The sequence below is a fragment of the Lotus japonicus genome, chromosome 3 (genome assembly GCF_012489685.1).
Source record: "Lotus japonicus ecotype B-129 chromosome 3, LjGifu_v1.2".
Classification (NCBI taxonomy): domain Eukaryota; kingdom Viridiplantae; phylum Streptophyta; class Magnoliopsida; order Fabales; family Fabaceae; genus Lotus; species Lotus japonicus.
The window spans coordinates 5,688,440-5,702,080 of NC_080043.1; the positions used below are offsets into that span (position 1 = coordinate 5,688,440).

Genomic DNA, 13,641 nt, shown 5'->3' on the forward strand with positions numbered 1-13,641 from the left:
AACTTACATCATTTTCTTTCTTTTTCTTTTTACTAAATTTTCATCAAGTTCTCCCATTAAATAATAACAAGCATAAATGGCATTTTTAATATTATAGACAAAAGTAACAAATTTCTTCCATAAAAAAAATCCTAGCTGAAAGAGGCAAGACTAAAAGTGATGAGGAATCCAACTTCGTCATAGTGCAATGCAACTTCACACCAAGCCCGGTAAGACTATCTGGCGGCACGTTGGCTTGCCAAAACACATGATCAATATAAACATCATAGTCTCGCGATATGAAAATATGCAAATCCAACATAGCACTTTCATAAACATGGAAGTCGTATCGATTCCACTTTAGCACATCCACCAACTTCGAACCATCTGACCTACAAACAACCTGCCTAAAATTCCTCCTTCAAGCCATCAAAAGCTCATCTTCAAAGCATGGATTTCAGCTTTAAGCACATCACCCCAAGAATACTGATGACCCGAGTGTTTAAGCTATTTTTCTAGTTTATTTCCATGCATTTTGATATATTATTTAGGATATTTTAGTTATTTTAGGTCACTCCATGATTATTTCATGCATTTTACAATTTTTATGTGGTTTTTAGTATTTTTATATATTTTTATGATTTTTATTTAGATTTATTAGGATTTAAGTTATTTTATTTTTAATTGATATGTTTTATTTTGAGTTATTATCTTTTTAATATTTTATTCTAATTTATTTTATCTTTTTAGGATTTTTCGGAATAAAAAGAAAAGGGAAAATCAGGAAAAAGGAAGTTGATTCGGTACAGCTGGTCCACGGAGTTACCATGCACCCGCAGGAGATTGGACGGATGCAGCTTTGTTCCATGCCATGTGGCGCGACCATATTAGAGGTGCACCATAAGACAATGACTTGCGGAGCACTGGATTACCCTCTTATAAGTTTGGTCCAATTGTAACATGACACGTGGCAGTAGCAGGTTTTTGTATTTTTGAAAGGTATCACGTGATTGGTACGGAAACAACAGACGGAAATAGAGCAACAGAAGCAATATATATATTGGAAAAAACGTAGAGAGGAGAAGGTGATTGAGATATTGAGAGCAGCTTTTGAGCCTTTTCTTGGAGTGAACCCTAGCACCACTTTGAGCTTTTTGAAGAACTCTTTTTATTTTAATAATTTATTTGATCATGGAAGTCATGCTTGGCTAAACCTCCGTAGGTACTTGGGGTGTCTGGTTTGATTCTCTTGACCTTATGTTTTGATTTAGTTTTTGACTCATGAATCCTAGTTTTATTTATGAATTTCTCATCTTTTATATTTGAATCTTTATGCATGAAGATTAAGTTTGCTATTTTGTATGCGATTAATAAATCGGTAGAAAATAGGGATCCGGTGAGGAATTGATTAGGAACGCCTACGCCTTAGAGATAAGGGGGTAACTTCTAATTGTGTTGGCTAGTAACTAAGTACTTTAATTCTCCAATTGAATTCGTCTAGGAACTAAGAGATTAGTGTTAGCAGTTTAATTGGAAGTTCTACGTAGTTAAGAGATTATCACGTAGAAACTTAGGCAAGCACCATAAATAAGTTAGATAATTCATGAGTGAATTAGTCTATTAAGAACATAAGTGAAATTGATGAAATCCTACCCCAGGTACTTCCCCTTTTGATTGCTTTCAATATTGCGTACTTGCTTTTCACTGAATTCTTCAACTTTCAATTAAGTTCGTTTTCAACAACAATTACTTACCCCCAAAACCTTTTTACTAGTCTTTTTAGTTATTTAATATGTGAAATTGATTTGGACAACCGCAATCCTTGAGTTCGATAATTTATTACTACTTAACGAATAGGTACACTTGCCTAGGAGTTATCAAATACCCGCATAGAAACCCCTAAACCCCTAAGCTAGGAACTTGAAGAATCACGAAAAACACCTTTCATTCCCATACGATTGCGCGTACTACTATAGGTCATTCCCATGCGATTGCGCGTACTACTATAGACACCATCAGTCATCAACGAGACACATCCTGAGGCAACGACTAGCGAGCCTGATCCCTCAAGGCAAACTGGTGAGGTTCTGGAGATCCAAGACAGCGCGCGTAGTCGTGGAGCTCCTGACGAATCCAATCACACACATACACCACCGTCCATTGTTTATCCCCCAAAAACTATCTCATTCTGCCACCTCCAAAGGTCCCATAAGATAGTCAATCACTTTAAAGTGCGTTAACCACGCACTTTTAAAGTGTGTAGCTTACACACCAATCTGTGTAGTTAGTGCACTTTAAACTGCGAAGGTAAGGCACTTTAAAGTGCGTAAGCTACGCACTTTAAAGTGCAATTAGTGGCAAAAAAATAACTATTCATAATACGGCAGCGGTACCTTCAACGGAGAGGGCGACGACCAATGACGTACACTATGGCGACAACGACAAACACTGACAACGATTAAGATCCCAATTTGAATCTCAGGATCTTAGTATTTTAGAAATTGAGAAAGACCCAATGATTTGGATATATTGCAGGATAGAATGGATTGGATCGCACATGGATCCCGATTCGAGAAGCAAGGATCGCTCAGATCTCAATCTTGCGATCATCAAGAGAAAGAGAGAGTTTCATACTTGAGCTTTTCTATTTTTGACCCAATTCAACGTCCCATTTAAGAATTAAAAAAAAAGTATAATTTCAGCCAAAACTCATTAATATTAAAGGTTTTTTGATAACTAAATAAAAGTGATAATCCTTAAATGATTATAACTTACATTTTTTTATGGATATGTCATAAGGTATGACATTCTGACATATATTATGACACTTGGATTATGATTCTTATGGCATGAGCTTATTATGTCGTTGTGTGTGAATCATGAGTTATATTTCCTATGTATGTGAATTTTTATGTATATGTTTTTATGAAGTATATATTTGCGTTCCCAACATGATCTTAAATGATTTATGATCCAATCCTAATTTTAGGATATACGATCTTTTACCCTCTTGACCGATCTTAAGAAGGATCCCAATCCTAACAACCTGGCGGCAACAGAAGAAAGAGGAGGAGATGGAGGATGAGTTTGAAGATGGTTATGGAGATGGGTATGAGTATGAGTGGTGTTGGAGAAGGAAGAAGAAAGATGAGAGTAAATATGAGGATAAATGGTGGTCGGTGGTTTGGAGAAGTTATTTTTCATTAAGGATATTTTAGACATTTCTCTCTTTTATGGATGGTATAACTAGATGTGGGGTGGTGAGAATAATAACTACCCAAAATTAAATATCAACTATATGAGAGATTTTTTTTGTTTAATACATTAAAAGAATAAATTGCACCATCCAGAATTGATCCTTGGACATCCAAACCCCAACTCATATGTCCTATAACTCTTATTATTTAAGTTATCATTCGAGGACACTATTGGAGAGAATATGGGAGAGCATCTTTTATTTTTCTTAAAATTATCATTAATTTGTGTGTTTCTTCTCATCCTTAAAGTAACCAACGAGTGGTTGATTCAAGTGGTACATGTTTGATTCTCCTTAAACAAACTCTCGGGTTCGAGTTGTGGATGGAAAAAATCATTATGGAGAGAGTTAACGGCACCGTAATATAGATGTTCTTAACTCGAACACGATCGTCTCCGAAAAACACATGTCTTAATTATATAATACATGAACATGAATTCTTAATTATCTTGGATTGGTCGTGTCCGAATCTCAGTTCATGAACTCACAGTAATCTTCTTATACATGTGTCGAAGACTCGTTGAAGATACGTCTCCACTATTGCTTCCATTAAACTCTAGATTCGCCTTTTCATTTTCATCATTACGTAACTACTGTACTTGACCTGGCTATGGCGGCGGAAAAAGAAGAATTTCTCAGAGAGTTCGGCGAACACTACGGCTATCCAAACGGCCCCAAAACCATTGATCAAATTCGTGCTACTGAATTCAAGAGATTACAAGGTCCTTCAATCTTTTCATATATCTTAGCAATATCATCAACTTTGCAAAATTTTGGAATTGAAAATTTGATGCTGTTTGTTTCTGCTTCCGATTAATACTGAGTTTCATCTCATCGCAATCACAATTTGAAATTACAGATACTGTATACTTGGATCATGCTGGTGCTACTTTATACTCCGAGATGCAAATGGAGTCGGTTTTTAAGGATCTCACTAGTAATGTATATGGAAATCCTCGTATCCTATTGTGATTGAGAATCATTGCAGTTCAATTATTTACGCGTGTTGTGATATCAAATATGAGTAAGTCCCTCGTTTGAAGAAAAGGATAGTGTTAAACACTTTATAAGTGTGATGACGCTTACACCTAATGTTTTAAGGTTTTGGGGTAAAAGATGTGGTGTCTAATTCACTTGTGGTTTATCTTTAGCCTGTGATGATCCCCTGTGTTTTTTTGCCCCTCGCGGCCCAACAGGGTGGAGATATTCTTAAAATTGAGTGTAGAGTGAATTTATGTAATTGGTAGTTTACACTCTTTATGAAGTGAAATTCCTTAATCATGATACTAGATAGCCAAAGTGACTCCAGTTCTGCGACTTCTGAGATTGTGAGCGCTGCCCGCCAACAGGTACAGACAAATATGCAATTACTTAAACATGTCAACTGCCTTTTTGTTATTAAATTATGATAATTTGGGATTATGTTCTGTGGTGAGTGATCTTTATCTAGACAAATGTTTGTATTTTGTTATTTTGTATGTGTAAGGAGTGCTAAAGTTCAATTGGTGAATGCCTGTCTGGACACCATACTTTGCCTGGGGTTTACCTTGTCTTGCTTTGATTAACTTGGTGGGCCATGTTGTCTCTCCCATTTAAATGAGTCCAGTTGCCTACTAGGGAATTGCTATTGGATTCCTCTTTTGTACCTTTTGATTTATGTTTCAGAAAATTCTGCATTTTGCACAGATTATTGAACTATTAGTCATACAGGTCCTTAAATACTGCAATGCATCTCCCAAAGACTATACCTGTATATTCACATCTGGGGCAACGGCAGCGTTGAAACTGGTTGGAGAGGCTTTTCCATGGAGTTGTAACAGTAATTTTATGTATACAATGGAGAATCATAACAGTGTTCTTGGAATAAGAGAGTATCCTACCTGATAAGAATGATAAGTTATACAATGCCATTAAATTTAGTGAAATGGGCTAAGTCCTGGCATTAGGTGCATAGATTTCAATAACATATTCTTTTGGCCCTGATGTAAGTCTAATTCAATTTTCTTTCTTTCACTTCATATATATATATATATATATATATATATATATATATATTTAACCATTTTTCTGTTCAGCAGCACTTAAAACTAAACTAGTTTTATATATATTTGTTTGTTTATGCTGATTTTGTGTACATTCTTGTGTTTGGATTCAGAGAATGCCTTATCTCCTTTGATTGAATACAATATTTTCCTTCCAATAACATTACTCAAGTAAAAGATTCCTGTCACTTCTGATAAATATACGTGTCTTCTTAACTTTTTCCATCATGATTACTTTGCTGTATTAGATGATTCATAGCTCTAGTCTGTGTAACTCCTTAATAAGTATTAGATATGCTCTTGGTCAAGGAGCTACAGCTGTTTCTGTAGATATTGAAGAAGATGTGCATCCTAGAATAACAAGAGAAACTGTTTCTACAAAGATATCACTGCACCAAGAACAAAGGAGAAAAGTGGTTGGATTGCCGGAGGGAGAGCCAACAGGTAACTCTTGTGGTCATGGATATGTTTCTTCTCTTTAGATGAGTATCTTATATCTCTTTGTTCCATGCAGGTGATGTGTATAATTTGTTTGCCTTTCCCTCAGAGTGCAATTTCTCAGGGTTGAGATTTGACCTTGACTTGGTGAATATTATCAAGGAAGACTCGAGCAGGTTTTTTGGATTTTCTTCAATTTGCAAGTAATATACAGAATTATTTGCCATGCAATAATTGAGCTGTTTGTTAAATTGATAGATAGATAAATAGATAGAGAGAGAGAGAGTAGAAAAAGAGATAGGGAGAGAACTTCATTTATCTGTGGAACTTCTTTTAAGCATTAATTATTAATATTGTATTTTTTTTATACTTTCATAAGAAATAAACAGTGGTTGGTCTTGATTGATGCTGCGAAGGGATGTGCTACCATGCCACCTGATCTGTCCAAGTATCCTGCAGATTTTGTTGCAATCTCATTTTACAAGGTATACGATTTTATGTTCTGATTTTGTTTTGATAAAGGATAATTTGAAAATTGATGCTTTGTATTGTGCATTTTTGTTAGCTGTTTGGCTATCCAACTGGGCTTGGAGCTCTCATTGTTCAAAATGGTACGCTACTGGTTTGGGCAACGTATATACTCTAATTTTATGCTAGCCTCATGATTCAACAATTCTCTGCATTTTACATTGTGCTAGGTTTCGTTGATTATTATAGTCACGTGACTTACTTATTTTAACAAATTAGGAGCGTTAGATTTAAAAAAGATGTACGGGTCATATTTAGTGTAACAAGATTAATAAGAGTGTAAGTTGAACACTCGTGTGTATATATATATATATATATATATATATATGATGTAAATTTGATTCTGTAAAAGCTGGTCTCTTACTGATTATTGTTTTGATTCTTTTATATTACAGATGCTGCCAAGTTACTGAAGAAGACTTATTTTAGTGGAGGTTTGTGGTTTAGCAGTTACATGCGTCTTTGTGATTAACACTTGGTTATTTGATTGGGCCGTCCCCATACAGGAACAGTTGCTGCATCAATTGCTGATATTGATTTTGTTAAAAGAAGGGAAGGTATTGAAGAGCTGTTTGAGGATGGCACTGTTTCATTCCTTAGCATAGCATCTATCCGCCAGGGCTTTAAAATCCTGGATTCTCTAACTGTATCAGCAATATCACGGTATGCAGAATATGGTAAATATATGAATTTTGCTATCATAATATCATCGCTCATTTAAAGCTCCTAATGGTCGTCTATTTTATCATTGCTGATCATATGGCTGATTCATCTTATTGCTTATGTTTTTTCACATCCATAATAATAAAAACAACCAAGTCTTTTCACACTAAGTGAGGTCAACTGCATGGATCAAATGATATCATGATGCCCTACTATGAATTAATTCAACAATACATTATTTAACTCCAAATATGTTTTAATGATTTGGCCTATAGTTTTCCTTTGTCTTTCTCTATCTCTCACTATTGGCTATCCTCCATTTAGTCCTATAAGTAGAGATAAAGGAAGACGAAGGAAAGATCTAAGAGAAACTATTGTAGAAGACTCAGATCTATATGACCCTTCTAAAGACTTCGTTTTTGATTGATTACAAATTTACAATGGTTTTGTTTAATACATATAGACAATTCCACCTAGTGGGAAAGCGCTTTTGTTGTTTATGTAGATGTAGAAAGCTATAGTACCTTCTTCCCACGACTTGAGGGCCTATTGTTTGATTATTGATAATAGGAAATTTTAAATTTAATCTTGGATTTTGGTACTGTTTTCTACATCACATGTACTGACATGCTCACTGCTACCTGAAACTGGATAAATTATTAGAGTAGATCCATGAGGGTTGAATTTAAAGCCAATTTAATGAAACTTTTTATGTTTTGGCAAAGGCTTTTGTTGTTGTTTGATATTGTGGCAATAAAGGATTTAACTTAGTTTTGGTTTTTTACTGGTATTTCTTTATTTATTTATTTATTTATTTATTTATTTTTCCCTTTAAGTTGTTTGAACATTATTTTCTTTGATTATTATTTTTAAAGCCTGCAAAATATGTTGCCTTGTAGACATACCACATCTCTTGCATTGTATGCAAGGAAAATGCTTTTGGCCCTGAGGCATGAGAATGGATCTAACCTCTGCATCCTATATGGACGCCATAATTCAATGGTTAGTTTGTGCAAAATGTAGCTTTGATTGTCTGTCATCCTCTTGAGGAACTTAAGCAAAGTGTTAATACTATTTCTATTTCTATTCAGGGACATCGTTATGAAATGGGTCCAATAGTTTCGTTCAACCTCAAAAGACCAGATGGCTCTTGGTATGGATATCGGGAAGTTGAAAAGCTAGCATCTCTTTCGGGAATTCAGCTAAGGGTAAAATTATGAATTTCTTCATGTTGATGTTTTCTTTTAGTGAACTCATATAGTCACCCTAGTACAACAATTGTTTATTTGTACTTCGCCGCTTTTATGTTAAAATTATTAATCGATTGCTGATTATTTATCGTCACCTATTGTTTAGACAGGATGCTTTTGCAATCCAGGTGCATGTGCAAAATACCTGGGCTTGTCTCATGTGGATCTTATTACGAATACTGAGGTGTGTCTACTGTCTACTTTAGCTTGCTAAAAACCGAGTATGATAGTTTATCTATTGAGTGTATAAAATGATTGCAATATTTATGTATTTAGGCTGGCCACGTTTGTTGGGATGATCATGATATAATCAATGGAAAACCTGTTGGAGCTGTAAGAATATCCTTTGGCTACATGTCAACATATGACGATGCCAAGGTTTGATTCTTAGATGATTTTACGTTTTTGTTTGACTTTTGAACCATTAATATTTTAAGTGGGCAACTTATTGAGATAAAACAGGCTATCAGAGAAATGTTAAATGCATATTGCTAGTTCTGTTTGGTGTGTTAATGTTGGATTAATTGTATTTTCCAAGATTTTGTTTACCCTTTCACAAATATTTTTTTATGTTTTGATTTTCAGAAATTTGTTGATTTTGTGGCAAGTTCCTTCATGTCCCCTCAAAATCACATTGAGCATGGGAATCAATTGAAAGGTCCACCCTGTCCAACATTAATTAATTCTCCAGATTCAATGTATTGAAATCCAAGTTGCTTATATGCTTTCAGTGACAAGGACTTAGATTTGCATAAGCATATAGAGTGCACATCTTAATTCGGCTACATAGTAGGTTTACTTACTTTTCACCTTGGATCAATCTTTGGGCATCCAGAAATATGTACATTATATCAATCCTAATGATTGGAAGACAGGAAAGGAATACAAAATAACTAAGGAAACTCTGAACCTACAGTAGCTAACAATCATGACTAGGAGAGTAAATCAATTTAGAATATTCATAGCTAATCACATTAAGTCTAATTCCTATCACCGATATTCTCTCCAATTTGGAATTGATTTTGGATCATTGAGAGAAATCTAGGAAATATAGATCCAACTTCTGATTTTTCTTTCGTAAGTTATGCCTAAGCAGCTCTCATGCCATCATCTACAAACATGAACCACCTGGTGCTAGAGATGTTTGTCACACTCACATGGAATGAACCTGAGACATCAGTTTGAACTGAAAAGACACAAGATGGTTGATAAGGGTAGAACGAGTTTCTTGTGAGTTTCACAATCAGGACCCTTTTAGGATGTATCAATAGGACAAAATAAGGGCAAGTATTTTGTTAATGAGCTAGTCCATTAATAAGGGCAAGTATTCTGTTTTCATTCTTTTAGATGTACATTTACTCCGTTATTACCTGCAGGGCTTGAGAAAGGGGTCCTGGATGCTAGTTATTATCTCAAATCAATTACAATATATCCAATAAAATCCTGTGGAGGTTTCAGTCCAAAAAGTTGGCCTCTTAGCGACAATGGTAATCATTTACTTTCTACCGATTGATATTTTTTTTTATAAATAAGTAGTTATATATACTTTGTCAACTCACCTAGAACAGCTATAACCTATCAACAATTGTAGATTGTTCAAAAATAGGCTTTAGGTGCAGGTAGAGGAAAACGAATACTCAGAATCATAATAAAAAAATCATATTAATATTGTTATGAATGATATGATGTGATTAGAGATTATGGTCTCATTGGCTTAGCTTACACCCAAACTCCTCCATGACTTTTGCTAATCTCCCAAACCAAGCTCCGGGAAATTGTCAACTCCTAGAAAGCTTTTTCGCAGCTTGTATACCTTGTCACAACACAAATACCATTTCTTTAACTTTCAAAATCTTCCTTTCTCTCTCCAGTTTTTTAACACCTTAATAGTGGATATTATTTATTTCCTGCTCTAAAATCTGTTCTGAATTTTGTTCTACAAGATGAATTCAATGTAATGGTTTGGAATGGGATCCTATTTATTACAGGATCATTTTGAAAAAATATTGTTCTGTTCATCATGTTGTTAGTCTTAAATGATAGTCCTATTTCAATTATATGGGGATTTTTATCATAATTTTTTGTTACTGTTCTATTGTTTTTATTTTTCACAGTAATGAAGTTTTATCCTTTTCTCTATAATTTTCTCTTTTAGCTTTTAATGTTAATTTGTTTAAATTTTGAGCAGGCCTAAAACATGATCGGGAGTGGGTTCTCAAAAGTCTCAGTGGTGAAATTCTTTCACTGAAAAAGGTAATCCATTAAATGATGCATGAGTTCTCAAATTTATGTTGTTCTTGGATGCATGATGCATATTTCAGGAATCGTCTTTTATTTTATTTTTATCTATTTTAGTTGTTCAGTTTGGTTTAATTTATGAAGAATGGTGTTTTTTCCTTTTAAAATTTGGATAATGTTCATTGGTGGATACGGTATGGTGTACGTGGTTGTGTTCTAGCATATCCTAGTAGTTTGTTGTGGCTAGTTTGAAATTGGTTAGAGATAGTTATTATTCATCAGTTAGTTAGTTTATTGGTGTATACATGATGTGTACCTGATTCTAAAGTTTTGATTTGTTTGCTACTTTGATCTTAATCTTGTAGGTTCCTGAAATGGGGTTTATAAGCCCCTTCATTGACCTCAGTCAGGGAATGTTGTTTGTAGAGTCTCCACGTTGTAAAGAAAGATTGCAAATCAGGCTTGAGTCAGTTTATGATGGTGAGATTGAGGACATTCAGCTGTATGGTCAGAGGTACATGTTGTTATGCACGTTATGCATGTGTGTGTGCGCGTGCGGGCGGGTGTGCGTGTGTGTGCTAAACACAATAGGAAACAAAATAATTATATTCATACAGAATCATTTACAGCCAATTAAGAGCTTTAAATGCTCAATTTTACACCCTGTCGTCAAAATCTGACTTGGAGTATCACATGAAGCTCTAAATCTATTCTTCTACTTATACTTTCTATTGTAAGCTTTAAGAAGGTTACAATATCTTGATTTTAATGAATAAATTTCCTTTTGCTGTAAAAGAAAAATCTTAAAGTTGATTCAAAATTTCATTGCACACTCAAATTTAATCTGGATCTCTCATAATTGGATTTATTTTGTTTTCATTTTTTCGTTGCTCAGGTATAAGGTGTACAATTACAGCACTGAGACTAATGCATGGTTTAGTGAAGCTGTTGGTAAACCTTGCACGTTGTTACGATATTCTAGTTCCAATCATGATTTTGTTTTGAAAAAGACCAAAGGTGCAGTCACATGCAGAGATGCAAGGAGTGCCGTCAGTTTTGCAAATGAAGCACAATTGTTACTTGTATCTGAGGAAAGTGTTTCTGACTTAAATAGAAGGTTAAATTCAGATTCAGGTATGATTTTGTACCCATTTTCTTATATATGACATGTAAGCCCTTGTATATCTTAATAATTTTCCTTTCTTATTAAGTTTTACTTCAAATCCATTTAGAAGCTATTGATTACTGACAACAACAATAACCAAAGCCATTTCCCACGAAATTTGATCTACCACGTAGATCAAATGACCATAATGTCTTATCATGAATAATGCCTATTGATATACCCTCTAAATCCAAATCGGTATGTTGTTTTCATTGGTCTCTCTTTACCTTCAACTATTGGACTATCCTCCATATGGTCTACCTTCCTTATCGTGCTTCTACGAGTTTTCTCCACAGATTCTCAAACCATCTAAGATGACACTATTATTATTTCTACAATTGGTTCTACCTTAACTTTATCTTCATTACTTTCAATCATAATCCTAGATTCTTGTGTGACCAGTCATCTATCATTACATTTTTGTCTTTGTATACTAACTTTGTTCTTAAAGTAGGGTGTAGGTTTTGATAAATTCTACAAAACTAGTTCAAGATGCACGATGGATTTGCATTTTTGCTAATTGATTTAATTATTTGGTCAACTTCTGATAATGCAAAAAGGGTTTTAATATAAGAAATGAAATTGAATGTCACCAAATTTCTTTCAAATTAATTAACTTTCACATTCAACTCTACCTCATGAATTTTAACCACAATATTTCAGAAAATTATGTTTGCTAACTGTATTTGATGTTTATTAGGTGTACAGAAGAGCATAGGTGGAACAACAATGCAAGTCAATGCGAGTAGGTTTCGTCCCAACCTTGTGGTATTTGGAGGCAGACCTTACGATGAAGATGAATGGAGTGATATTAGGATTGGGAATAAGTATTTTAGAGTAAGTTCTAATAACCTTCCAAATATGTAATTTCCAACCTTTGCTTTCTTTCATGATCTCTGGTGCATGAAACTTGTTTTGAAAATCTTGGCTCCATGACTCCATCTTTCTCAAATCCTGTGTATCCGAGCAAGTGACGGTTTTCTTCTCATCCTTTGATACCTGCATCAACTACCCCAGGCTACTCTAAATCCCAGTTCTTTCAGTGGCTATTGATGTTGTTCATCCTGAGCTGGTCATCCTCCATCTCACTTCCTTTCTTTTCTTGCGCACCATGTTTTCCTCATGTTAAGCCATCTGCGTCTCTTTCTCAATCTTACTATGTAGCGTACTATGCTTGTTTGATTGTGGCTGATAGACATAAATAAGAGCAACAGACACGAAGTTATAGAAATTTCATCTATATGCACTGCATGTTAAGAACAATGATTCTTGTACTTGACTTTAGGGATTTTCTTTCTTGACATTTCCCCCTCTCCATCTTTTTTCACCAGTCACTAGGGGGATGTAATCGATGCCAGATAATCAATCTTGCATTAAGTGATGGACAAGTGCAAAAGTCAAAGGAACCTTTGGCAACTTTAGCATCATATAGGAGAGTTAAGGTTGGCCAAGTTGTCCTTAGCTGAACTTTTGTTAAATATCTGGTTTACTTGATGCATTAATTGTTTAATGTTATTATACATCAAAACAGGGAAAGATTGTATTTGGCATACTACTGAAGTATGATGGAGAACAGCAACAAGGTGAGTCCTGGCTTCATGCAGGGCAGGATGTACATCCAGAGTAAAGTGTGCAATTTGTACATATAATCATACACGCAAACCCTCAATTCATGTTTTCTCGAACTCTATATATAGGAAGCTTGTTGAAAAGTTGTATATTTTTTTATTTTGATGTTGTACAAATCCTTCGGAGGATACTTTTTTTGGGTACATCGGAAAGATAAATTTCACCCTCCAGGATTGATCCCTGGACCTCCCCCACCCAACCCATATGTCCTCCAGCTCTTACCATTTGAGCTATCATTCGGGTACCCTTAGGATGATACTTAGCAAGATGCATATTGTCCATAATTATTTGTTGTATTGTATATTGAGAACAGAAAAATCAATAATAAATACAATAAAAGGTGTTTATGTTGTAATTTGATTCTGCCACCCTACTAACCTTGAATCTTGGGGGCAGTAGTGATCATGGATTTGTATCAATCGATTCAGTTCAGTAAATTTCCTTATTCTAACA

The 13,641-nt window shown here is 34.7% G+C and overlaps 1 protein-coding gene across 4 annotated transcripts; it reads left to right on the forward strand.

Moving 5' to 3' along the window:
- Positions 1–3,698: 3,698 nt before the first annotated feature.
- LOC130745981 (molybdenum cofactor sulfurase) lies at positions 3,699–13,641 on the forward strand. 4 transcript variants are annotated; one of them, XM_057598464.1, is made up of 22 exons: positions 3,699–3,957; positions 4,095–4,193; positions 4,526–4,584; positions 4,946–5,106; positions 5,570–5,721; positions 5,792–5,918; positions 6,095–6,200; positions 6,281–6,326; positions 6,639–6,677; positions 6,750–6,906; positions 7,806–7,908; positions 7,998–8,114; positions 8,263–8,340; positions 8,433–8,534; positions 8,742–8,814; positions 9,533–9,643; positions 10,345–10,409; positions 10,760–10,908; positions 11,290–11,528; positions 12,260–12,396; positions 12,891–13,001; positions 13,091–13,641. In XM_057598464.1, exons 1-22 carry the CDS (start codon positions 3,846–3,848, stop codon positions 13,184–13,186), a joined length of 2,439 nt encoding a protein of 812 aa, XP_057454447.1. In that variant the 5' UTR covers positions 3,699–3,845; the 3' UTR covers positions 13,187–13,641. The 4 variants fall into 4 exon arrangements, with proteins under 4 accessions (XP_057454447.1, XP_057454448.1, XP_057454449.1 ...); XM_057598465.1 differs by having other exon boundaries at positions 6,756–6,906; XM_057598466.1 differs by having other exon boundaries at positions 5,792–5,891.